A 24,187-nucleotide genomic window follows, 5' to 3' on the forward strand; every position below is an offset into this window, starting at 1 on the left:
ATGATCGTGGGTTATCAAGAATGTGTTTAACCATTACCAAAAAGAAATATGATCTCTGATACATAATTATGATCAACTAAAATGAGATGAACTCATTTTAGTGGCACCCAAACAGGTCCTATATATGTTTAGAAGGGGCTCCATAAATTAGCAAGGGCCCCTGTAGCCTAAGCAATCAACGAGAGTTGAGACTAGGAGACACACCCTTTGGTATTTCTTCTTGTAGCGTTCCCTATCTTGGTACCGCCGGTCATGGCCCCTCTCCTTTCTCCTTTGTTCCCCTTCTTCTCTTGCCTGACGAGCTTCCTGCACAAATAGCAGCTCGATATATAAATAAAAAGTTTCTTCAGGCGACACTCAAGAGCTTCCTGAGCCCAACCAATGAATTCGAAACATTGAGAAAACGAATGGAAACACAAACACAAATACGAAGAAGAACAAATATGTAGAAGGGTACTATAGAAAACAGTGAAAAATATCTGATAAGTCAATGGCTGCTCTCAGGCATAAACGGATCAAGCAAATTACCCAGTCTGCCAAAATTTACAAAGACCTGAGCCTATTGCCCCAAAATATACTGAAGCCAGGATTAAGCCCACCTTTTATTCTATTGCCAAAGTTACAGAAATAAAAAGGAGGTTATTTTATCGAAAATAATGCCCCTTGTTGCCAATATTATGAAACTATCAGCACATAAATACCATTCTCCTGTAAGTCTGCCGTAAAAACTGCATCCAGATTTTGGCAGAGAAGTATGTTTCTTACGATATGGATTTGTCATACATCAATATAATACAGCCCTCAGCAGGTTCATAAAACCAAATCATTTGGCTTGTGTCTATCAAGTCACAGACCTAAGACAGGCCCAACCACTGTTCAAAGTATCGGTGTCATCACATGTATCAATGACCGGGGATATAGAAACATGTATGGGCATCGCCAATACTAAGAAAAATATCGCTGTTTGAGGGAAACATTGGGAAAAAGGTGGAATTTTTCAGTGAAACTTCAAGAGATGTTAAAAGACGCATGCCTACACATGTAGGAATCAAAATATTGCTAAAAACAACCATGCATAATAAGTCTCCATTCTATAGAGGCCTAACTATGTGTGTCAAAAAAATTAGCATAAAATTTGTAGCCAATTAACAGATTGGCCAATGCTCAATAATTACTGAACAGCAAAAATACATATTTTACTATATATATATTAAAAAGGATTTCTCCAATTTCCCCACTTTTCATACAAATGATTTTTGTTTTTATTTTTATATTTTTATTTTTATTTTTATTACACAAATTCATGTCAATGCATGAGAATCATGCATAGACATGGATTTCCACTGCAATCCATGCTAGCATTTGAAAATAATAATAATGAATGAAGTTTCTATAGATTTTTCGTCATCTTTGTGTTTTGTCCTGTGACTCTGTCTTCACTTTGAGCCAAGATTTCTTTCCAAATATGAACTTTGATTTAATAAAAACCAAGAGTGATTGAAAGGAAGTTCCAAATAAATAAATAAATAAATAAAATAGAGATTTTTTGGGTTTCTATTTTTTTTTTCTTCCAATTTTCTGTTTTTGCCTATTTACGGATGTTTCCCTGGTATCGGGAATATTATTGATGGTATGGCCGATAATTGATGTCAATATTATCGCCAAATATCACCAAAATTATTGAAAGCATCAGTGATATTTGGAAATTTTTAGACTGCAAGCAGTTTGGGTATCGCTGACTTGGCGACAGCGATAGTATTGGTAATATCGCCGATGTTTGTAACTCTACGAGGGTGGTCCTTAGAAAACCCAGTGAGCTGCCAAGATACAACCCATCGACAACCCTAACAAGTAGACATTCTGTTACCTCGTCTTCTTTAGCTCGCCTTACTTTCTCTGCTTCCTCAAAGGCTTCTTTCTCAGCCTGAAATTCCAGTTAGGAAAGAGACAATGCACAATTTAGAAGTCAGCACAGCATTTTTAAAGCAATAAAGACCAAAGGCATAAGGCCCACCTCTTTATTTTTGGCCCATGTATCCTCCACAACCTGTTTTGCATACTCTGGATCATCACAAATCAGAATGTTGTCAAAAACTGACCCAGCCTTCACCTGCATTACTTCAATTATTAGATTTCCCATTCCATGGACTGCCAAATACATCACCTACACCAGTATCTAACAAATTGCATCAGATTACCTGGCATGACTGGGCTTAACCCCAACCAGTAGCGGTGGCTTGCCCTGTCCAGCTTTGGACCAGGTTTATATTAGCTATACTAGTGGGTCGAGATTAAGCCCATTATGTATGGGCCAATCAATTTACATTTCAGGCTTTGGCTTCAGTCATTTTAGCCCAACCCTACCTGGCCCAGCCCAATTTCATGTGCACATATGTTCCTTCTATGTGTGTGTGTGTGCGTGTGTGTGTGTGTGTGTGTCATTCCAATCATTGGTAGGCAACACATACATCTTACATGTAGACTTAGGTCTTGACTTTTCTATTTTTTCATGCATGTGCAGCCCAGATAATCAAGGGATGGATTAAGAATTTTCCCCGTAGGAAATAGGGATTTAATAAATTTTCAGGTGGGGCAGAGCCCAACCAAATCTTTTTAGGCTCAGGCTTGGGCCTGTTGTGCTAGGCCCATGCTAGGCTTGGGCTTTGGGTTAGGTCATTTTAGCCCAACCCCGCCTGGCCAATTTCATGTTGTACATATGTTCCATTCTATATATACATGTCGTTCCAGTCATTGGTAAGGCAACACATGCATCTGACATGTAGACCTCAGTTTTGAGTTTTCTATGTCCATTTCTTCGCACATGTGCAGCCCACCTAATAAGGGGATGAGTTCGGAATTTTCACCGTAGGAGATACAGGATTTGATCAATTTTCGGGTGTCTGAATTATGGAAGCTACCATCTTGCTCCAGGAAAGAAATTAACTTCTCTTTAATAGACTCTGCAATAATTCCTCTAAAGCAGGGGGTAGAACCCAACCAATTCTTTCTGGGCTCAGGCCTTGGGCCTTTTAGTGTCAAGCAGTGGGTCTAGCTTGGCCCAGCTCAAACCCTGCCTATTGAGACCCCTACTGACTAGCAGTTGGTTTTTTCCTGAGAATCAGTTCAATGGAGCAATTCTGACCTGAATCGCCCATTTCATCCATCTTAAAGAGACTGAAAGTAAAAAATCTTACATGTCTCTTGGTGTTTGAAGCCAGCCTAGTTTACTATATAGAACTTCTCATAAACTGAACACTGGAAAAACCAAAATGAAATTGGGAGGATGCTAATCATCTTAAGGTAAGCTAGTTTTTACTGGGATTCTTTTCTATTTCACATTTTCACTTCCTGTCTTTTTCCCCCATGGTGAGTATTCCTAATCCACTATGGTTTCAACAGTACGCGTCCCCATCCTGACTTTTCCCTGTAGTGTGGCCCACTTGAATGTTGGATCGACCTTATTTTTGGGCTCATATCCTAAATATGAGCTGGTGCAAACAAGGGACAGAGTGGATGTCACATGGACATCATGGTGGGCCCCAGAGAGTGCTTTTTGTTGCACGGACCTCCTACAACAGAAATTGAAACCTGCTTCATTCAGGCAAGTCGAACTAGACCAGGGTCACCTCACCATTGTTTGTTGCTGTTCGGTTCTTAGAACATTGCATTATTCTGACAAACCTCTATAAGAAAAGAGAAGTCTGCTAGTCCTACACACACCTGTATATGCAGAATATGTGCTACCTTAGCAACTGAATGGAGCATCTGAGAGGAGCAAAGGTGGTTCCCACTGCCATGATTACCTCATGAAAAGTCAAGCCAGTGCAGTTGACAGGTAGACCGCACGTGTATGTAGAAAGTGGAGCATAGGAAAACTTTCTAAACCATCCATTCTTTTTCTATAGGATAGGCCCACTTGATGAATTGACCAGCTTGATCTTTTAGTATGGTCAAACTGGGGCCAACTTATGTTCCGCTTGGATGCCTAAGCACTTGCCAGGTTGCCACTTCTGCACACATATGGTGAGAGGGTGCATGTGGGGCTTACAAACCTCAGAAAGGGATACAGGAATCCATCTTCTTACCTGCCAAACTTCAATGCCTACATATTTCAGTGGCTTCAGCACGTAAAGGTCAGGGTCATCTTCAAACTCTGCAAAGAAACATATCAACCCGTTAAGACTAAGTACGGAAACCGGTAACCCTATTCTGTTTGGGCAGAAAACAAAATACACTGCAAAGAAATCCAAGATCTACAATTACGAAAATTTACAGATTAGTTTTTAAGAACAATCAATCGCTCAAGAAAAAAAATCATCCAGTAAACTCAGTCAAAAACAAAAGACTTGAAGGGGAAGCTCATTTATTTAAACTTACAAATTTTTTTACTATTTTTTAATTTTATTTTATTTTTATAAATGAAATGAACTTTATTAAGGCCAAAGCCATAAGAAAACAAAACAGAAAAGAAAAGGAACTATACAGACCACCCAGGCCAACCCAAAAGAAACAAAAAGGAAAGAAAGGCATACAACCCACCCACACCAAAGCACCAAAGGGTACAGAGGATCTCCACATAGAAACCTCAACCACCCTCTCAGAATCAGACCTGAACTGGATTCAGAGAAATCCAATCAGAAATACTCGAAAGGGCACACCTAATAACAGACCCACAGCTCCTTAACCTTTGTTCTTAAAAGTCTGATTGTTTCCTTCAAGCCAAATTGACCAAAGAACTACCAAGAGAGACATCCTCTCACTGTGACCCCTGCCTCGATCATTCCCGGCATAACCCAAGAGATCTCTGCCTTCTTAAAAATACCCGACCAGATGATCTTAGCGAACACACAGTGCATAATCGAATAGAATACTCACAAACTCAATGGGTTTTAGACTACAGAACAGAAATTTTAAATTTGAAAAACTCAATTGAGTTTCTAGTAAACTAAGATTGGGATCTCACACACATCAAGTTTTTAAGCCTCAGTGCAAGCATATAGTGAATTCAATTGAGAGAATTTCATCTCATGTGTGGGCACTCCAACTAGAGAGCTACTTGCAGCTAGCTGGTTTTTTCTTCCTACAGGAAAAAAAGCTAAGTATACAGTACTTCTTAACAGTTCAAAACAAACTGTGAAGAATAATGTATCATGTCCAAGGTGTTCCAAAACAGTAACGGTGGCCGTAACAGCCACCACTATTACCGTTATGATACGGGCTGTAACGGCCATTATGGCCCCCATATCGGCCATTATGTCCTTTTTTATTTTTTGAAAAAACTGTTACACGGCCATTACGGGCCGTTACAGCTGTTTCAACCCTGTAACGTGTAACAGTTATGACCATCATTTTGATTTTGGGAAAGCAACTGTTTGGACAACCTGGTTCAATTGGTCCAAGCATCCGGGCCAGGTATTGGATCAGGTGGGTCAACTGGTTGACTGCTTTCTTTTAAAAATTACAAAGATAAATTTTGTTCAGAGATAGGAATCAAACCAATGGCCTGCTCAAGAAACCAGGATCCTAACTACTGTGTAGAGGTGTACACGAACTGAGCTAGCTCAGTTAGCTCGCTTGACTCGACTCGAAAAAGCTCGATTCCACTCGGTTCGAAGCCGAGTTCGAGCCGAGTCGAGCTGATTTTTTTAGCTCGAAAATGAGTTCAAGCTGGCCCCAGCCTGACTCGACTCAGATCAAACCCAGCTCAAATCGAACTCGGATCGAACCAGTTCGGTGACTCGGTTACTTTGATATTGATGTTGCTCACCAAGTGTTTGATGAAATGACTCAAAGGAGTGTGGCTGGTGGCAAGGAAGGTATGTATATGAAACCAACATCCTTTTTTTTCTTGATTGTTATGTTGTTTAGAAGGTGTTTGATAAAACCATTGCTGCTGTCTCAAATACAGTGAGATTTTGAAGGTGTAGTCCAGGTGTTTGTGAAAATGCTGCAATGGCGAACTTGGCTCGAACTCAGCTCGAACTGGCCCAAGCTGCTGACCGAACTGAGCCGAGCTGGCCAGTCAGGCTCGAGGACCGAGCCGAGCCGAGTTGAGCTGAGGCCAGCTCGACTCAGTTCAACTCGATGTACACCCCTAACTATGTGGCAGCTGATTTGGTTATATGATAATTACCACTTTCTTTCTTAACTAGAAGTCCCCCATCAGAGTAGTCGGACCAATGGTTGGACTGTTTTGGACTGGACCACTGACAGAAATAGGTCTGGGCCAGTTTTAAAACATTGCTTTTTAACATTGTGAAAACCTCAATGCAGGAGTTCACCAAAAAAAACAGTAGATACATTGAAGAGAATAAGTTGTGTAGCCCTCATAAGACTACCTTGTTCTCAAGTACGGCCTATTAATGGAGTTTCGAAGCAGGAGCCTGCTCATGAAACTCTGATTCTGAAGCAGGAGCCGATCAACTGGAATTGAAAACCTTCCCCATCTCATTTTGTTTCAAGATAAACTATTCACTGTTGCATTTAATGTTGGTAGCTCTGAGAATATATGCACCCTGATCTTATTTGGAGGAATCACCTACAACTGGCTGTAGGTTAGCCTACAATCGATTTTTCAACCATTCCGATGTCTTGTCGAGGGCAAAATAGGAAAGAGAGATTCTGAAGGAATAAGTAGACCACAACCTCGAACAGTGTAGATTGGACTCATCTTGTTCCAGGGTATAGTTAAAGCGAAGCTGGAGGTCAATATGGCGTTTGGAGTTGCTTCCATCTCAGCACCTCACATGGCTCCTAAAGTGGCGAGTGATATTGTTGAACTGGTGGTTGCAGATCTGGTTCCTGTCGATGATTCTTCTGGTGGAGAAGAGCCACGGACCGAAGTCAGGAGGAAGAGCATGGCTGGCACAAGCACCAATCAACGGCGGAGAGTCTGGAACACATTATTTGTTTCCAAATTTGCCTCGAAACCCATCCAAATAGAGTTTGGAAGACGTCTTCAAGATCATTCGTTCGGCGGGGGAGATGATCTTACCTTGAGACAGCCTCTGGAAAGTGTTGTGGTTATGCATTTGTCCAGATGGCTTCAGAAGAGGATGCAATCAGAGCGACTGAGGAAGACAATGATGCTGAGTGGGGAGCTAATAATAGGCTTCGAGTTCAGCAAGCAGTGAACATGCTACGGAGGCACTCTTCAAGCGCACGAGTATCAAGGCTAGTTCATGGAGGGTTTCCTTCTCCTCCATAATGACACAACCCCAAAGCAGAGAAGCAAATTGTTTCCCATAGGAGTGTTGAGTCTTCAACCCTGTTGGCTAGGATTTCTTGCCAGAATTTGGATTCAGAACCCTTTTCCAATGCAGTAAATCTCAGGTGCTGCTAAGCAGGAGACGGTGTGAATTGTGAAGGCAGGTGGTGCTATGGTTAGTAGAATTGAACCGAGTATCGTCAAGGAGGGCAAAAGACGGTTGGTATCTAGCACGGTTGGTTTGCTCATGCACAATGACATCTCAGTGCAATATGTGGAAAGCTGGATTGGCAAAATGTGGGGATGAAGAAACCCTAAAGCTAGAAGACTGGGTAATTGGAAGGTTTGGATCCAACTTGCAAGCACCATAGAGGTGGATCTAATGGCTGGAGGAGGAAGGCTTATAGTGAATCATCCTCTAAGCCATGTCCATAGGTGACTGGAGATGGAGGAATGGGGAGAGGATCAATCAAGGTGGTTTCAATTATTACAATATCCTCCCCATCGTTTGGACAACAGAAGCAATTGTAGCTCTCGTTGGGTGTTTTGGGAGGGTTGAGGAGTTCAAGGAATCGATGGAAGAGGTGAAATTCATAGATTGAAGGTTTCAAATATCTTGCCCATGGGAAGCAGAAAGAAGTTGAAGCATTGGATCGACAATAGATGCCTCTTTGTTGAAGTGGTAGTAGAAGAAGGGCCTGATCAAGATTGATCTCCTTTGCGGCTAATTCAATTGCTGAGATTCCTGATGATGGAATGGAAGATGAAGGGGGTTTTGCGAGTAAAAGTTCCTAATGAAGTCCTGACCAAGGTATTTCATAACGATAATGGTAGCCGTAACTGACATCATTGTTACCTTTATGATATGGGCCATAACGACTATTACGGCCCCCATAATAGCCGTCACAGTCTCTTTTTTATTTTAAAAAATAAAACTGAAAACCTATATCTACCCCATAACAGACCGTTACAGAGGCCGTTACAACCTTTATGGAGGGCATAATGGGCCGTTACGAAGGCCGTAACAGCGGTTACAGGTCATTTTTTCACAACGTCGTTACTGGTATTACTACCCCGGCACATGTAACGGTTGCCACCATTACCCTTACGCAGTGTTCGAAATATCAGTATCGCGTTATGTATCGCACCTTTGGGATATAGATATGTATCGGTCATTGCATGGGATATATCGGTTGTATCGCGTAATGTATTGTTGTTGTTGGAAACATGAGGAAATTGGTCGATTTTTTCAATTAAACTTTAGTGATTGTTAAAAAAACACATCAACACACACTTATAAATCAAAACATTACAAAAAATATGTGCACATAATAGGTTTTCTTTGTATGGGGTACTAATCTATGCGTTGTCTAACTGAATTGATACAAGTATATTCAAAGTTCATTCATATAATTTATAAATATAAGAAGACGTGTGGAAATGTAACCAATACATTCAAAAGCAAAAGAAGAATAACTAGATTAGGTTACATACATGTTTGATTTTATGTTTGGACACAAGGATTGTAAACGATTTGCGACCAAGTAGGAAATTTTGATTTTTCAACTTTCCAGAACTCAGCCCATCTCCTCCAAATCTCAAAATTGAAGCTTCTAATCCATGTATTTGTAACAATTTGATACTAATTTAACATGATTTACTTGGGGGGGGGGGGGGGAAAGATTGAAAATTTAAAATGCTCAACGACTCGAACATGTGAGATGTATTGCACTACTTGTGAGTTTCGTATCGCACATGTGGGATACAAGATATATCGTGGGATATCGTCGATATTTAAAACATTGCCCTTACGTAACGGCTGTTACGGCACACCATCGTCCCAACATTTTGGGAAAACTGACAATCGTAGTTTCATCATCTTCCTTAGGTTCCATGGATTCTCCAGCGAGGTTGTTCCTATTGGAGGAAGATGGACCACAGAAAACCGTCGTCTGCAATGCACCAGAAAGTGATGCTACTGCCTAGTGCACCCCCGTCAAATTCTACAAAAAATTGTAGTCTCCCAATGATGTCAAACACATCAAATTTCAAATTTTAAATGCATGATAGCAGGTCAAAGCAAGGAGTTCCTCGAAGTTGCCAATTTAAGCATGAAGCAAACAAAGAAGTCACTTGATGGGGTTGATAATGGAGTACTTTTCCACTCCAGTCGATTCAATCTAAGTTTTGGACGTTGATGGCTATCTCAATTGTCTTCCCCTCATCCTGTCTATGCAAGGATTTTTTATTTTTCTTTTGGAAAGACGATACAACTTTATTAGAGCTAGAGGCCAAAGAAAGAAAAACTACACAAACAGAAAGAAAGGAAAAGAAAAACAACAACACGGAAAAGGAAATACACACACACACACACACACACACACACACACAAAACCCAAAAACCCCAGCTTAGAACATCTCAGGGCAACCACTCAAATAACAACAAGAACGCCCAATTCATCACCCCATTCAAAGAGCTATTAAAGATCCAAAAGACGCGATTGCTTCTTTCTAGCCAAATCGACCATAATGTGGCTAGAAGGGCAAGCTTCCATCTACAAATACTCAAGTGACCCAAGCCGCCATGCCAATATCGAAATAGAGCATCTATTGAAACAAGCATAACCCAAGAAATGCTTAAAGATCAAAAGATGCTAGACCACACAACCCTGGAAAAGGAACAGTGAACGAAGAGGTAATCCACAAACTCCTCTGTACTGAAGCAAAGCAAGCATTAGGAAGCACCATGTCTCTTTTTTGAAGGTTATCGATTGTTAGGATCCTTTTTCACCTAGCGAACCAAGTGAACGCAACAATTTTTAGACGAGCCCCATAAGTTGTGCAGTGGCAATCACCCCTAGATTTAGATTGAGATAATTTCAGCTAAAGAGAATGAATTGAGAACCTCCCAGATTTCCCCAACCGCCACACTAGAGAATCCTTCACTTATGACGAGATTAAAAAACCTAGTAAATGAGACAAAAGATGGAGCAAGTCATCGAATTCAAAGTCATGAAGATCCCTATGACAAGGGGTGCCTAGTCACCCTGCCGTCCAACGAAGAGACACAATTGGTGACAAAAATATTTGCCACTGGGTAGGGGATAGCCAACTTCAAGAAAGACAATTAGAGCGAGGAATCCTCGCAACAAATATCCTCCCAAAACTTAACCCCGGACTCCTCCCCTATGGCAAAGCTGAACCTTTCTATCACCCTAGGGACCACCCGAGTAATAAATTTCCAAAGAAAGGAAGCTCTATAAAAAGAGAAATCTTTAATCCACCAGCCCATGGAGGTAGAGCCATACTTGGCAGTAACAATTTTTCACGGCAGACTAAACTCTTTAACACCAAAATGCCAAACTACTTACCCAAAAGAGCGGAGTTAACAAGATCAAGCCGCCTAATCCTAGCTCCCCCTTCATTGTAGGGGCAACAAGCCTCTTTCCAATTCAAGAAGTGAAATTGGCCTTTGGACTTGCCAAAGAAAATTCTATCTGAGCTTATCAATATGCTCGAGCACTGCCATAGGGCACCTACTTAAGGTCATAAAGTAAAGAGGAAATCTATGCCAGGGATTTAAGTGGGGCTATGCTGATATTAGTCATTGCTCAGCTTCAAGTGTTCAGTGATGTGCAAGAGGTTGGTGATCAGTTCTAGGGTGTTTGGTATCGGTTACGTATCGGCCGATACATAACGGTAATGGCCGACACCATTACACCATCCAGGGTCGAAACGAGCACCCCCCCCCCCCGGCCGATTCTGTGACCGTAATGGCCATTATTGGCCTAAAGAAAAAATGAAAAAAAAAAGAAAAAAAAAGAGTACATTTCTTACCTCCTCCTTCTTCTTCTCGGGCTGCGGCCCCTCTCATTTTCTCCTTCTTCTTCTTCTTCTTCTTCTCGGGCTGCGGCTGTGGCCCTGCTGCAACTGCAGCTCTCGTTTTCTCCTTCTCTCTCGTTTTCTCTTTCTTTCCCTCTCGTTTTCTTCTTCTCTCTCATTTTCCCTTTCTTTCCCTCTCATTTTTTTTCTTTTTCCCTCTCATTTCTCTCTCCCTCTCTCTCGGTCTAGAAAAAAAATGAATGGGCGCGTGGCTGTCACCTTATTTGTTTAAGTGGTCTGCGGCGCACACCGCTTAGTGCACTTGCATTGTTTTAATGCATGCAGCCCACCTTGATTTATGTATTGTATTATATACCCATGCCACCCATCAGTTTTTCCTGATCATTTCGAGGTATGGTCCCTAAAATGAAGCAGATCCAGATCTCCAGTGGACCGCATGGTAGGATTGAATGCCCACTGTGCACATGCATTGTTTTAGTGCATGTGGCCCACCTTGATTTATGTGTTGTATTATATATCCATGCCATCCATTAGTTTTTCCTGATCATTTCAAGGCATGGTCCCTAAAATGAAGCAGATCCAGATCTCAAGTGGACCGCACAATAGGATTGAATGCCCACTGTGCACTTGCATTGTTTTAGTGCATGCGGACCACCTTGATTTATTTGTTGCATTATGTATCCATGCTACCCATCAGTTTCTCCTGATCATTTCAAGGCATGGTCCCCACAATGATGCAGATCCAGATCTCAAGTGGACCGCACAATAGGATTGAATGTCCACTGTTAAAAACTTATTACGGCCCACTGTAATGTTTATTTACCATCGAAACTACTGATAAGGTTGCATGGACCTGGATCAAGGAAAACAAAAGTCGCAGCTTAAAAATAATAAAATAAAATAATAATAATAATAAAAGTTTTAATTGTGGGAATTCAATCCCTACTGTGTGGTCCACCAAAGATTTGGATTTGCCTCATTTTTTCGACCATGCCCTAAAATGAGTTGGCAAAAAGGATGGACAGCATGGATATACAACAAATGCACCAAGAATTCAAGGTGGGTCCTATGTTCAGGGCGTCATTCACTAACGGTCCACCTAAGGTTTAAATTTGCCTGTTTTTTAGGATCATGCTTTAAAGTGAGCTGGCAAAATAGATTGACGACACGGATATACAAATACATGAAGGGGGACCCCAATTTCAAGGCCTCACCCACTAGTGGTCCACCTTAGATATGGATCTACCTCATTTTTGGACCATGCCTTAAAATGATTTGATAAAATGGATGGATGTCATTGATATACAATACATACATCGTGGTGGGCCCTATGTACGTGGCCATAAAAATTGTCCATGAGTCATACATTAACTCAAAATTAAAAAATTAAATTATGGCACTATTGTTGCCATGTCACAATTCCAAAATTAAATTATTTAAATGATTTTCACTGTTAATTTGCAAACACTTGTTTTTCTGAAATAGGATTATTTGATATTTTTCATTCATCATTGTTCAATAAATATCCACCAATCCATTACTGAGATAAGTGCCAATAGATTGCATGAATTTAACGTTGATTTGGGGCATCAAATGGTCCACCAAATTAGCTCTAAATCGACAACACTATTTACTTGAATATAATTTCAAATTTTTTCTTAAGATTTATTGGGAAAAATTATATTAATTTGTTAGATATATGAATTATATAATTGGACATAAAAGTCCCTAGATTGTATGTTGAAATAAAATGTACACAAGTCACAAGGTATGCAATACACCAATACTAACAAATATGAGATATTTTGGTATTAGATTCATTCTAATTAATTCGTATTGATATTATATAGTTAGATAATTAAATATAAAATATCTATAGCTAATACCAGGTTGTCTGGTTCATAAATTCATCAGATAGTCCGATACAGCTTCTCACCAAAGAGTGGACCGTTACACCACCATAAACATGTTCCAATTTATAAATGAATGCATATTTGGAATGCTTAGAATATTTCAGATTTAATCCATATTTTTTCATATTTTTTTGGCAAAATAAAAAATAAAAAATTGCACCGTTACGGGCTGTTACATCCCCGTATCGCCAATACACCCCCATATCCGTATCAGTATCAGTGGGCACCGTTATGCCAACCGATATCGATACGGAATACCCACTACTGCCTATTTGGGTTGGGTCAATTCTTGGAATCTGTCACAATGGAGGAAATGATGATCTGAGGCTGCAAAATCCTCATTCAGGTTAGGAAAGCTGTAGGGGCTCCTTCTAGGGAGAAAGAGAACATCCATGCAATTATGCAGTCCTTGGAAGAGAGCCACAAAAATCAGCAGTGCTCAAGGCAGGTTCCCAGTAAAAGGGAATAAAAAGGTATGCCGGGATTGCCAAACCTATCTTCTTCAATTAACTATGTCAAAGGAGGAGGGGGGCATCAGGATTTTGATGACAACAGAAATAGGAAGATTGAGAGCATCAAGGGCAGGGCCTTAGCATCTCCTATAAATGAACATGATTCTAAGGCTTGGGCACCCAGAGAAGAGGGCTCAGTTTAAGGAGCTTTGCCCATCTCAGAAGGCTCACCCAGTTGCCTTCCAGGAGGCTAACATTTAGAAACACGAAAAATTGTTTAAATCTATCTGGGGTGGAAGATCTTCATATTGGGCTGTGTTGGAACTTGGAATGAAAGCGAGGTACTGATGGAATTGCAGTTAGATGGACCACAAACTTTCTCCAGAAATTGGATCTTCTATTAGGTTAGTTGTTTATTTCAGCTCTATTTCTGGATCCAGCAGATAGATTTAAGTGGGTTTTTATTGCAGCTCATGGCCCCTGAAACAAACTGAGAAGGGTCTACATTTTGGGAAGAACTTAATTCTTTAAGATTGAGCAACCTCAAAATGGTTTTATTAAAACATTAATAAAGTTTTCCAGTTTCAGAGAAGCTCATCCTCTTTAGAGTCAATGCATATTTCATTTTATACATAATCCTTCACTATTTAGACACTCAAATTTGCTTAACGTGTAACATACCTGGGTTATCAATCCATGGAATCTTCCATTTACCCTTATAGTTTGGATTCTTGATCCTCTGTGATGCCACAAAATATTTAAAAAACGAGAAACAAATTATCAAACTACAGCACCTTCTCAAGTTCCAAATTACTGAAATTAGTTGGAACAGCTCAAGAAATCAAACCTTGGGCTTCCATGGTCCCTTGTACTTTGGATTTGGTATCTTTGGCGGTTTCCATATTCCGTCTTCATCTTCATCCCATGAGTCAGGCTGATTAAGAGGAGTGAGACTTTATTTTGTCATATCATTAGAGAATACAGACTTTTCTATAGAACATACCATTTTGATAGCAAGAACAGTGATTCCAAAAGTGTTACATTGTGTGTGCGCGCTTCATTTTGTGTGTGTGTGTGTGTGTGTGTGTGTTTATCTATTTATTATTTGTGTAATGTGTGTCTGAGAGAGAGAGAGAGAGAGAGAGAGAGAGAGAGAGAGAGAGAGAGAGAGAGAGAGGAAATCAATCTATTATACTCTGGTTCAACCACAGAGATGTACAGATTGAAAAATAAAAAGATGAAACCAGTTCGGGCTTCTTAGATAATGGCTTTTTAAGAGGATCACAAATTTAACTGTAATTGTCAATAGTCCGAAATTTTTAAGTCAGCACTAAGCAGGGGCCTATTATGCTTATGATTTTATTTTTTATTTTTTATTTAATGACATCAGGGTGTCCCCACCCCAATTTGAGGCGAGACTATACTATTCCCTGCGGATGCATGCAATCACCCACAAACCTCGTACATCGGGTAACCCCAGGGATGGGAATCGAACTCGCATCTCTGGGGAGCACACCCACGACACTTGCCATTCGCCCAAACCCCGTGCAGGTCTAATATGCATATGATCAACTACTGGAACATCATATTCATTCGACTGCCCAAGGTTATTGACCAATTTTTTTTAGAAAAAGCTTTTGGTAGCAATAACAGACCTCTTTAGCCTTTGGATCAGGAATTTCAGCTGGAATTGAGTCATGTCCCTGCAGTGACCAAAAAGTTGTAAGACAAAATTCGAAAGTATTTAGTTGGAATGAAACCCAAACAGTGAGTGCAATTGAATACCTCTGGCTTGACATCATTAGGGTCATCAATATACTCCCTATCATCCCAGTCTTTGGGCTGTCAATAGAAAAGGGTACATGCATTGGAAAACAAGCTACAATAAAAACACCGAACTGCAGAAAATCCATAAATCATAAAACATTAAAAAAAAAAGGTAGAACAGCAGGATGTTAGATCCAAGCAAAACCTTTTTCGCATGGATATCTTTGATTTTACGAGGAGGAAGAATATCCCAATCGGTGTACATGCTTCCTGATTCTCTCTCTCGATTGTCAACCAAAACACTATAACTAGCATCAGGCCTAAGAACAAATGTGTATACGTGTGTTAGCTTGTCTGTTTCGCATTGCAAATCCTTCTTGATAGGATAGTTCTGCCCCTGGTAGGAAAGTATGACATGGAGCTTCTTTGTCTGTGTTCCGCATATATCCGGACCGAACATTAAACTGCATAAAGGAAATTGCAGATCATGAGAGGCAGAATATATCAGAACTAAATATAAGGAAACCAATCAAGGAGATACTCCATTTCCTTTCATAAGTGCTGGGATACGGGTTCAATGCATGGCTCATATATAAGGAAAAGAACCTTAGGGTGTGTTTGGGTGCTAATACTCCGTTTCCTTTTTTTAGTGTTGGGATATGGGTTCAACGCACGGCCCATATACAAGGAAAAGAACCTTAGGGTGGGTGCTAATAATTTTCCATTTCCTTTTATAAGTGTTGGGATACATGTTCAACACATGGCTCATATATAAGGAAAAGAACCTTAGGGTGTGTTTGGCTGCTACTGCTTTTAGCAATGAATAGTAAGTGCACCACAGAATTGGCAGTGAGAGGAGAACAGATTGCAGCTGTTCTCTTGCTAGATTCGGAGCTATAAAAAAAAAAAAAGAAGCAGCAGAAAGATGGAATCTTGCTTAACACAGTTTTCCATTTTCCGCACTGCTCCAAGCACACAAAAGAATAATTCTACCAAGAAACTAAAATAATGTCGATGTGGAGTACATCCAAACAGGTTAGAGTACAAATTTACCATCCAGCCCGCGGAAAATGTCCATACTATCATGTGTGTACGACATAGAACTCATCCAAAAGCTTGCCCCACTATGAGGATCTCCTAATGTGAAAATCAGCCCAATCCCAAGCTAGTGGATGGGTTGGACCTTGCATGTCTCTCCCACCCTTTGTAATCACAGAGGCGACGCTACCATAACTTAAAGAGGTGCCAACCTGTATGGGGCCCACCATGATGTGTGACATCCTTTCAGTCCATCAAGCAAGATGATTTCATTGCCTCAAGTTCGCCTTGAAGCACAAAAATCAAGCCAACCAGACTCCTGGGTGGGCCACACCGACGGGAAAACATAAAATCGTGACTAGAACCTTTAAATTCGCTTGGTGTCGCCCACCTGAGTTTTGGAATGGACTGATTTTCAATGTTCCTGCATACTAGTCGGGTGCATCTGATGAATGGATTGGATGGCATATATGCAACTCAATGGGCCTAAAAAAAGGGACTGGGAAGGTTTATTGGTTGGGCATCATCTCGCAACTACCCCTTGTGGTGTGGCCCACCTGAGTTTCAATGAAGTTGAAGTGCACACCTTATGGACAAGGTGTGTTAGAGTTTTTGGAAACACAACAAAAAATTAAAGCTTTTGAAAATACAAATTAGTTGACTAAGAGGATCACCATTTAAACATCATCGAGTTTTCTATTGGAAACAAAAAAACAGAGATTCTAGGTTCAAAGTTGCCTCTCAATCGTCGATGTTGAAATCCATTCAAATGTCGATGTCATACCACAAAAGTACAAGGTTCTCTCCCAGATGAGATGAGAAGGAAAGCCAACACACAAACCTTGGAATGGGGCTAGGGCAGCTCAAAAGAGATGCTCACTCAATAGACCCACACATGTGGACGTGTGGATGCATGAGGAAAGAGAAGCAATTTCTCCTCTTCTCTATCTCAATTATCTCTCTCTACGCTGTGACGCCCTAGGGTGTATGGGTGTCCAAGGCTCTCTCTCTCTTTCTCTGTACTCTCCCTTTGGGATGAGATCTAATTTATAAGGAGTAAGGATTTTAGGGAGAAGTGCTCCACAACCCAATAGACTTTGGCATACCCCACTACATCTAATGTTTGTAATCCCGGCTAACCATGTAAGGAAATGGACTCTATCCCTCCACTAAACATGACCATCCATCCTTGATCCAATTCCCATGCAAATCAAGTGGACTACAACATTTCAACCGTTAGAATTATCATCAAGCACGATGAAAATATTTTAACAATTAAAACAAAAGATCAACAATGGAAAACATTTTTAAAACCATTTGAAACCTTTGGGGTCTGGTACCAATAAAAAACCACTTGATGGATGGTCCGATCTTCCAAATCTTAGTCATATGAGTGCCTTTACGAGACCAATGGATCCCTTGTTGGATCATATAAACCTCAACCATATCCTAATGCATGAACCCAACAACACTCACATATGAGCCACGCCAATTGACTTTTATGAGGCAAGCCAAAGCGCATTACATCAGGAACTTGAACCCTCCTTTCATCCTTAGGTCTAGGGATTAGTAAAAGCTAGTACATAAACAAATCGATTATCGTCCAGGCATGATGGGTCTCCCGGTTAAGAGACTTGAATTGATCATCCCATGTAAGTATTCAACGAGTCTAATACCAAGATCTCATTTACATCTGATTTAGCCCTCCCAAAAAACTTTGAAACCGACCCACTGTGGTTTTGGAAGCATCGGTTATTTCTCTCCCAATAAAGTCCAAATCATTGTAAAAAAAAGGACATCTTCCAAAGCAACCGCCCCTTCTTCCCGATCCCTCCCCCAGGCCAGGCTAGGAACATGCCCCAATGGATCCCAACATCACTCACAACTTGCCAAACTCCGCCAAGAACCACTCAGAAAGCACAATAGCAAAAAGGGCAATGCATAAAGAGATGATCAACCAATTCCTCGTTTTGCATATACATCACGAAAATATTGATGATCAACATCTTCCTCTTATGAAGATTGTCGACCGTAAGCACATTATTCTTGCCCACCATTCATTTGACAAAGCCGCTTGGGGGGCCTCTTACGATAAATTCCGCCTACAAGGAGTAGACCACACCACCACATTACTTGAAAGTAAATAGCACTAAGCAATGGGTTTTGTTCAATTTCAGGGCTAATCTTGTTGACCTTGAAAACACACCGCACATTGACCTCTCACCCATCCAAGTGTCCTCCCAAAACTGAATCCTCTCACCCATCCACACATAGGACCCATGGTCATCAAGATCTATGGATAAGATCATCAATCAACGGTTAAGAATAACAAATCAGCTTTGCAAGGCACAAAACACTAACGAGGTGAATCTGATGGACACATAACAATGGGCCCCATATAGGACAACACCAACGGTAAGTTACGTAATGTTTACATTGTGATCATTCTTCTATAAGCATACATACGTCTACAGGAAATGCTAATGTCCCAGCTTTATGAGATGCTTGCAAAGTTCCAAAGCTTTTTGAGTGACACGTAAAGCGAGTCATAGATGCAGATGGTCCACTCATACAACCATATTGGTATATCCAAAGATCATGAGTTTGTTAGAGTCACTGCCTAAGACATTTGTAGTAGCATAAATGCGGTAAATCCAGCAGTCCATTCAATCGTACCAATCGGGGCAAGACATTGTGCAAAAATTAAGCTGAGAAGATTATCCTAACCCTTTGAACCCGGGCCATTTTGTTATAACCGTTCATTTTTTATGAGCCTTAGATATGATGGTTAGCATCATCAAATCAAAGTGCTTGTTGGGAATCATAAGCAATCAATGGTAGGACCAGTGTTTTGAATAGTGCCCCTAGTGCAGCAGTAGTGTCTGTAGCATAGCGTAGCTACAACGCTACATGGCGTAAATCCCCTATAACGTACTACAGGGGTTGAAGTGTATGTAGTGTACACGTGGCATACGTAGCGCACACTATGTTTTTCATATAAATGATAACAATATTTTGTTTGTACTTGATACTCTTAACTTGTGGGATTTTAATTTCTTTTCATACTTGTGACTTGTGGTTTCAATTAGACATTATCAATTAAAGTGATTTGCTTCGAAAGTTGTTGATGTGCTAATGATTTCATTTGGTTTATAACTTATATATGTGAATTGGTTTTTGATAAATGATAATTAATAACTTGTTTGAATTAAATTGGTTTATAACTTTATATATGTGAATTGGTTTTTGATAAATGATAATCAATAACTTGTTTGCATTGAAAAGATGAATCATCTTTTAGGCATTTAAATTTATTTTTTTTTACCATTTACCATAGTTTTCCGATTTTAAAATTTAAAAATATAAGTATCTTGTAGGTGTAGCTTGCGTTACTTACGCTACACGCTACAGAGGGCTAAACACTAAGCAACACGCTCCACTATTTAAAACATTGGGTAGGACCTACTGAATAAATGTTTCAAGATGATAATTGGAACTATTTTCTTCCTCTGCTAGATCTTAACTGCCTATTTTCATGCAATTGATCAAATGGTTAGGTTCTTCCAACCAACGTGATTTTTGCACCATGGCTTGCCCCATTGGTATGATTGAATGAGCTAACAATAAGAATAAATGCTTGCTAGGATGACTTCATTACTTCTATCATTCACATCCACAACTTTAGTCATTTATATCTTGTGTCTAAATCGATATAGTTTGTAGTTAATTTGCATAAAAACCTATCGTTTTCATTGAGCAAAACAAATCTCAATTAAATGATAAGGGTAATTTTGAAGGTCACTCTATTTAAATTGAGCAATATGATTACCTGCCAAAATGGTTATTTTTCTCAATTCAATGTAGGAAATTGTCATTGAAGGAAACGAATGAATAAATATATCAGTTCTCAGAAAAGAGGAATGATGCACATGAATCACCTATTTGGAAGAGTGTACCCAAGAATACAGTGACAACATGAGTTCCTGCCAAGCTGAGGAGCAAACTAAGTTGCTTTTGAGATAATTTGCGCCCCTCGGTAGATTTTACGGGTGCAGTAAGTTCTCAGCATACTAACATCAAGATACAGTTTCCTAGCATAAAAACATCAACAACATGCACAAATTGCATAGTGCACAACACCAATTCCCACGAGACACTTCTCTAGATGCCCGAAGCATTAAAAAGCATAAAGGGAGGTAAAGCATTTTTCAAGAAGACGGAATGAGAAAGAGGATTTTTCTAAGTAGAGAACCTAAAAAGAGCCCTCTCTAAATAAGTGTTATCCCACTTTCCTTTACTGAACAGTCACATACCCAATTGGGATGCATCCTTGTACTAAAAAAATGCGTCTCACACATGGAACCAGTCTTAAAATGAGAAATGGACCACATCCAATGGATAAATAATGTTCCAAAATATTTAATTAGTAATGATTAATTAAAAATAATTAAGCAAAATAAATTTTGCAAAAATGAAGCTTCATACATGCAAAGTACCCAATTAAGCCTACCGGGCCAGGATTTGCACCCCCTTACATGCAAGTATTTTGTAAATGTGCCTAGTTAATAGATTTTCCCACTAGCATGGGCATCGAGATCTCCCAAAAGCAAATATATGCAAAATAATTTACAAGCATTCTCCACTTTTCATAAAATTTCCATGAGGGACTAAACTTCCCCATAAGGAAAAGCATAAATAAGGCTTTTATAGTTGTTTGTTCAAATCACATGAAAATTCACAACTACTTGTATTATTTTGAAATACAACAACAATCCCTCACCTTCAAAATAATACCAAAAGGAATATTATGGGAATATCGAAGAGCTGATCATAGAGATGAATTATCTTTAGCATCATGTTATGAAACTTTCTTGATGTAGAAGAAAGTGAACTAAGTCTTCAACTAATTTTTATTTTATTTTTATTTTTTTTGAAGACACAGGGTGTCCCCACCTCTTTTTTGAAGTGAGACTAATCCCTACGGATACACGCAATCACCCACAACCAAGTCTTCAACTAATTTTATTTAGCATAAACCACAAACGAGACAGTAGAAAGTCTTCAAGGTGTCCAGTGCTGCACATGTTGACCATGTTCAATATTATGGTTCATGAGCACACTAGGGAATTAGTCCAATTCTCATACAAATCAACCCATTCAACACTCATATAAGTGAGTTCAAGGGCGCCTCTATAATATTACTGCCTCAGATTAAATATTAAAAACTCAGTAAGGGATTACACAACCTTGATCAGTTATAAAGAGTTGCATTATACACCATAAAGAGGGACTCATACAATAATTTCTCCTATATATCAGTTATAAAGAGTTACATTATACACTATAAAGAGAGACTCGGACAATAATTTCTCCTAGATACAAGTGCGTTTCAACCAGGAATTACATAAAAACATATTTTACCCATCGAACCTGGTTATTGAGATCTCCAATTCCTATGGCTTAATTTTTCTACCTTTTCCCTAGCTAGTCCTTTGGTTAAAAGGTCCATTGTGTTCTCATTGGACCTTATAAAGGATAGAGGCATTACACCACTTTTCAGAAGTTATCTCACACAACCATGCTTCAAACAGATTTATCTGGATTTTTCGTGATCACCATCACCACCTAAGCCTTATCCCAAGTAGTTGAGGGTTGGCTGCATGAATCCTTTTCCGCCATTCCACTCTAACCATAACTTCAGTTAGACCATAGGTCATCAAGCATTTACTTACTACCTCCACTCACGTCCTTTTCGGCCTTCCCCTTGCCCTTTTAGAGCCTTTAACTTGTATAAACTCACTCCTTCTGACTAGCACAGTTCTTGATCTCCGTTGCACATGACTAAACAATCTAAGTCTACTTCCCCTCATCTTGTTACATATCTAGTGTTTTCATAATAATATTTGTTATTAGCTCTTCCTATGGCAACCAAACCATTATAGTGAATGGATATATATAGGTGTTATTGGTTGCACCCAAAAGGGTATGTCCATTAATAGAGTTTTTTAATCCACTCGACATCCTCATCTATTGTTCTTAAAGTAATCAATTCTAAATCCATAGTGGAATGAGATATACAAGTTTTTTGAACATGTTTCACTAATAGCTCATTTGTATTGGGGGTATATGGATGACCTCAATATCTCAATAAAAACATCATAGAATACTAGAATATTGTACTCATATAGCCAAATATTGGTATCGTATTGGCCGATACGGATGTATCATATCTGTATTCGCTTGATACGATACGCGATACGGGCCTGTATCGGCCATATCGGTATCGGTTGGCCTGTACCGTATCCCCTTTTTCCCCCTTTTCGATCTCTCCCTCATTTCTCCTCCAAGCTTTCAAATACATCAACCTATAGGAATTTTCAGCGCCATAAACAGCTACTTGGAGGATCAAAACATTGAATTTAAGCCAATTTGAAGGATCGAAACAGTATGGGGCCGGTTTTGAAAAAATTGGAAAAAACGTATTTTTGAAAAAAAAAATCTATTTTTTCTATTGATCCTTGTTGAAATCCATATTAATGTTTATTATATGCCTAGATCTACCAAAATACCAAAAACTACCAGATTTGAAGATCTTTTGATCATTTATTGGGTTTTTTTTTAGCATTTACACCCGATTTTTTTGAAAATTTCGAAAATCGCATTTAAAAAAAAAAAAAAAATCCAATCTCAGATTTGGAGAGGGGAAACATTTCCGATCAGATCTACAGAAGATCTAATCAGAATATATATATATATATATATATATATATATATATATATATATATAAGTTATAAAATCCGTTGAAATTTCTGGAAATTCCAGTTTTTTTTTTTTAATCTGATCTCAGATCTGGAGAGGGGAACCATTTTCGATCAGATCTGCAACTGATTGGAAAAAAAATAAAATTTATTAAATATAATGAAAATTACGAAAATTCCATATATATATTTTTTAATCTGATCACAAATCTATATACAGGCCGATATAGGCTGATACGGCCCCGATTCCAATACACGACGCCATATCGTATCATTTTTCCATGGGGCCGATACGGCAGCCGATACCATCATTCAGAACTATGACTGTACTTAAAGGGAATTATCATCCTTGTGTTTGGATAGACTTGACTGTCTGCAATTGTGATTCCCATAACTTTAAATACTTGCATTTAGAGCAATTATAAGTCACAAAATTGCAGGTGGTTTTAATTACACTACAAAATCGTCCAATCCTTGATCTTGACCATCCATCATGTGAGTCCCACCCTCAATCGCCCATCACTATATGAATCACTTTCATTGATGCTCCTAGTTGTCCAACAGTTAAAGGGACAATCCATATTGATCATACTATAAATGGTATGATCATTGATCTAGACCATCTACCATGTGGACCCCACCCTTGATTGCACATCACTATAGAAAATTCACTGGTTGGATGATCCTAACCATCTGTCCTATGGTATGGAAATGGACGGTCCATATTGATCATCCTAAAAACGATCCAATCATTGATCTAGAACATCCATTATGTGGATCCCACCCTTGATTGCCCATCCCTCTAAAAACTCACACATGTCGAGTAATCATAATCGTCCATTCAATGCTTAGGGAAATGTAGGGTCCATATTAATCATACAACAAATGGTTCAATCATTGAACTAGACCACCCATCATGTGTTCCATTCTTGATTGCCCATCACTATAAAATAATCACTTTCTCATATGACAGTAACGGTCCATTCATGGTTAGGCAAATGGACAACTTTTAGGGTGTGTTTGATTTCCCAAACCTTTGGTAAATACACTACAAATGGGTAATAATTATTTCACTGGGTAATCACAGCATTTTTATCGATGCTTGATTTGATACTAACCTTTTTAATATCTAAAACCGAGGACACTACCAAATATATGTGGGGCCCACCGTGATGTCTGTGTCTTATCCACACCTTCCATCTGTTGTG

General features: G+C 39.4%; 1 protein-coding gene across 3 annotated transcripts in view; it reads right to left on the reverse strand.

Annotated features, from left to right (window-relative positions):
- The window catches only part of LOC131240172 (calreticulin-3-like), a 41,622-nt gene that overhangs the window by 2,039 nt on the left and 15,396 nt on the right, over positions 1 to 24,187 (reverse strand). For 2 of the 3 annotated variants that reach the window (XM_058238256.1, XM_058238255.1), the window contains exons 4-12: positions 15,388 to 15,646; positions 15,201 to 15,257; positions 15,071 to 15,118; positions 14,263 to 14,349; positions 14,097 to 14,154; positions 4,086 to 4,153; positions 2,015 to 2,110; positions 1,868 to 1,924; positions 205 to 306 (exon numbers count right to left, since the gene is read on the reverse strand). In XM_058238256.1, coding sequence (XP_058094239.1) covers positions 205 to 306; positions 1,868 to 1,924; positions 2,015 to 2,110; positions 4,086 to 4,153; positions 14,097 to 14,154; positions 14,263 to 14,349; positions 15,071 to 15,118; positions 15,201 to 15,257; positions 15,388 to 15,646 — 832 coding nt within the window. Of the gene's footprint in view, positions 1 to 204; positions 307 to 1,867; positions 1,925 to 2,014; positions 2,111 to 4,085; positions 4,154 to 14,096; positions 14,155 to 14,262; positions 14,350 to 15,070; positions 15,119 to 15,200; positions 15,258 to 15,387; positions 15,647 to 24,187 lie in introns of those variants that run through there. The other variant, XM_058238257.1, reaches the window with a different exon arrangement.

The sequence above is a fragment of the Magnolia sinica genome, chromosome 3 (genome assembly GCF_029962835.1).
Source record: "Magnolia sinica isolate HGM2019 chromosome 3, MsV1, whole genome shotgun sequence".
Lineage (NCBI taxonomy): Eukaryota > Viridiplantae > Streptophyta > Magnoliopsida > Magnoliales > Magnoliaceae > Magnolia > Magnolia sinica.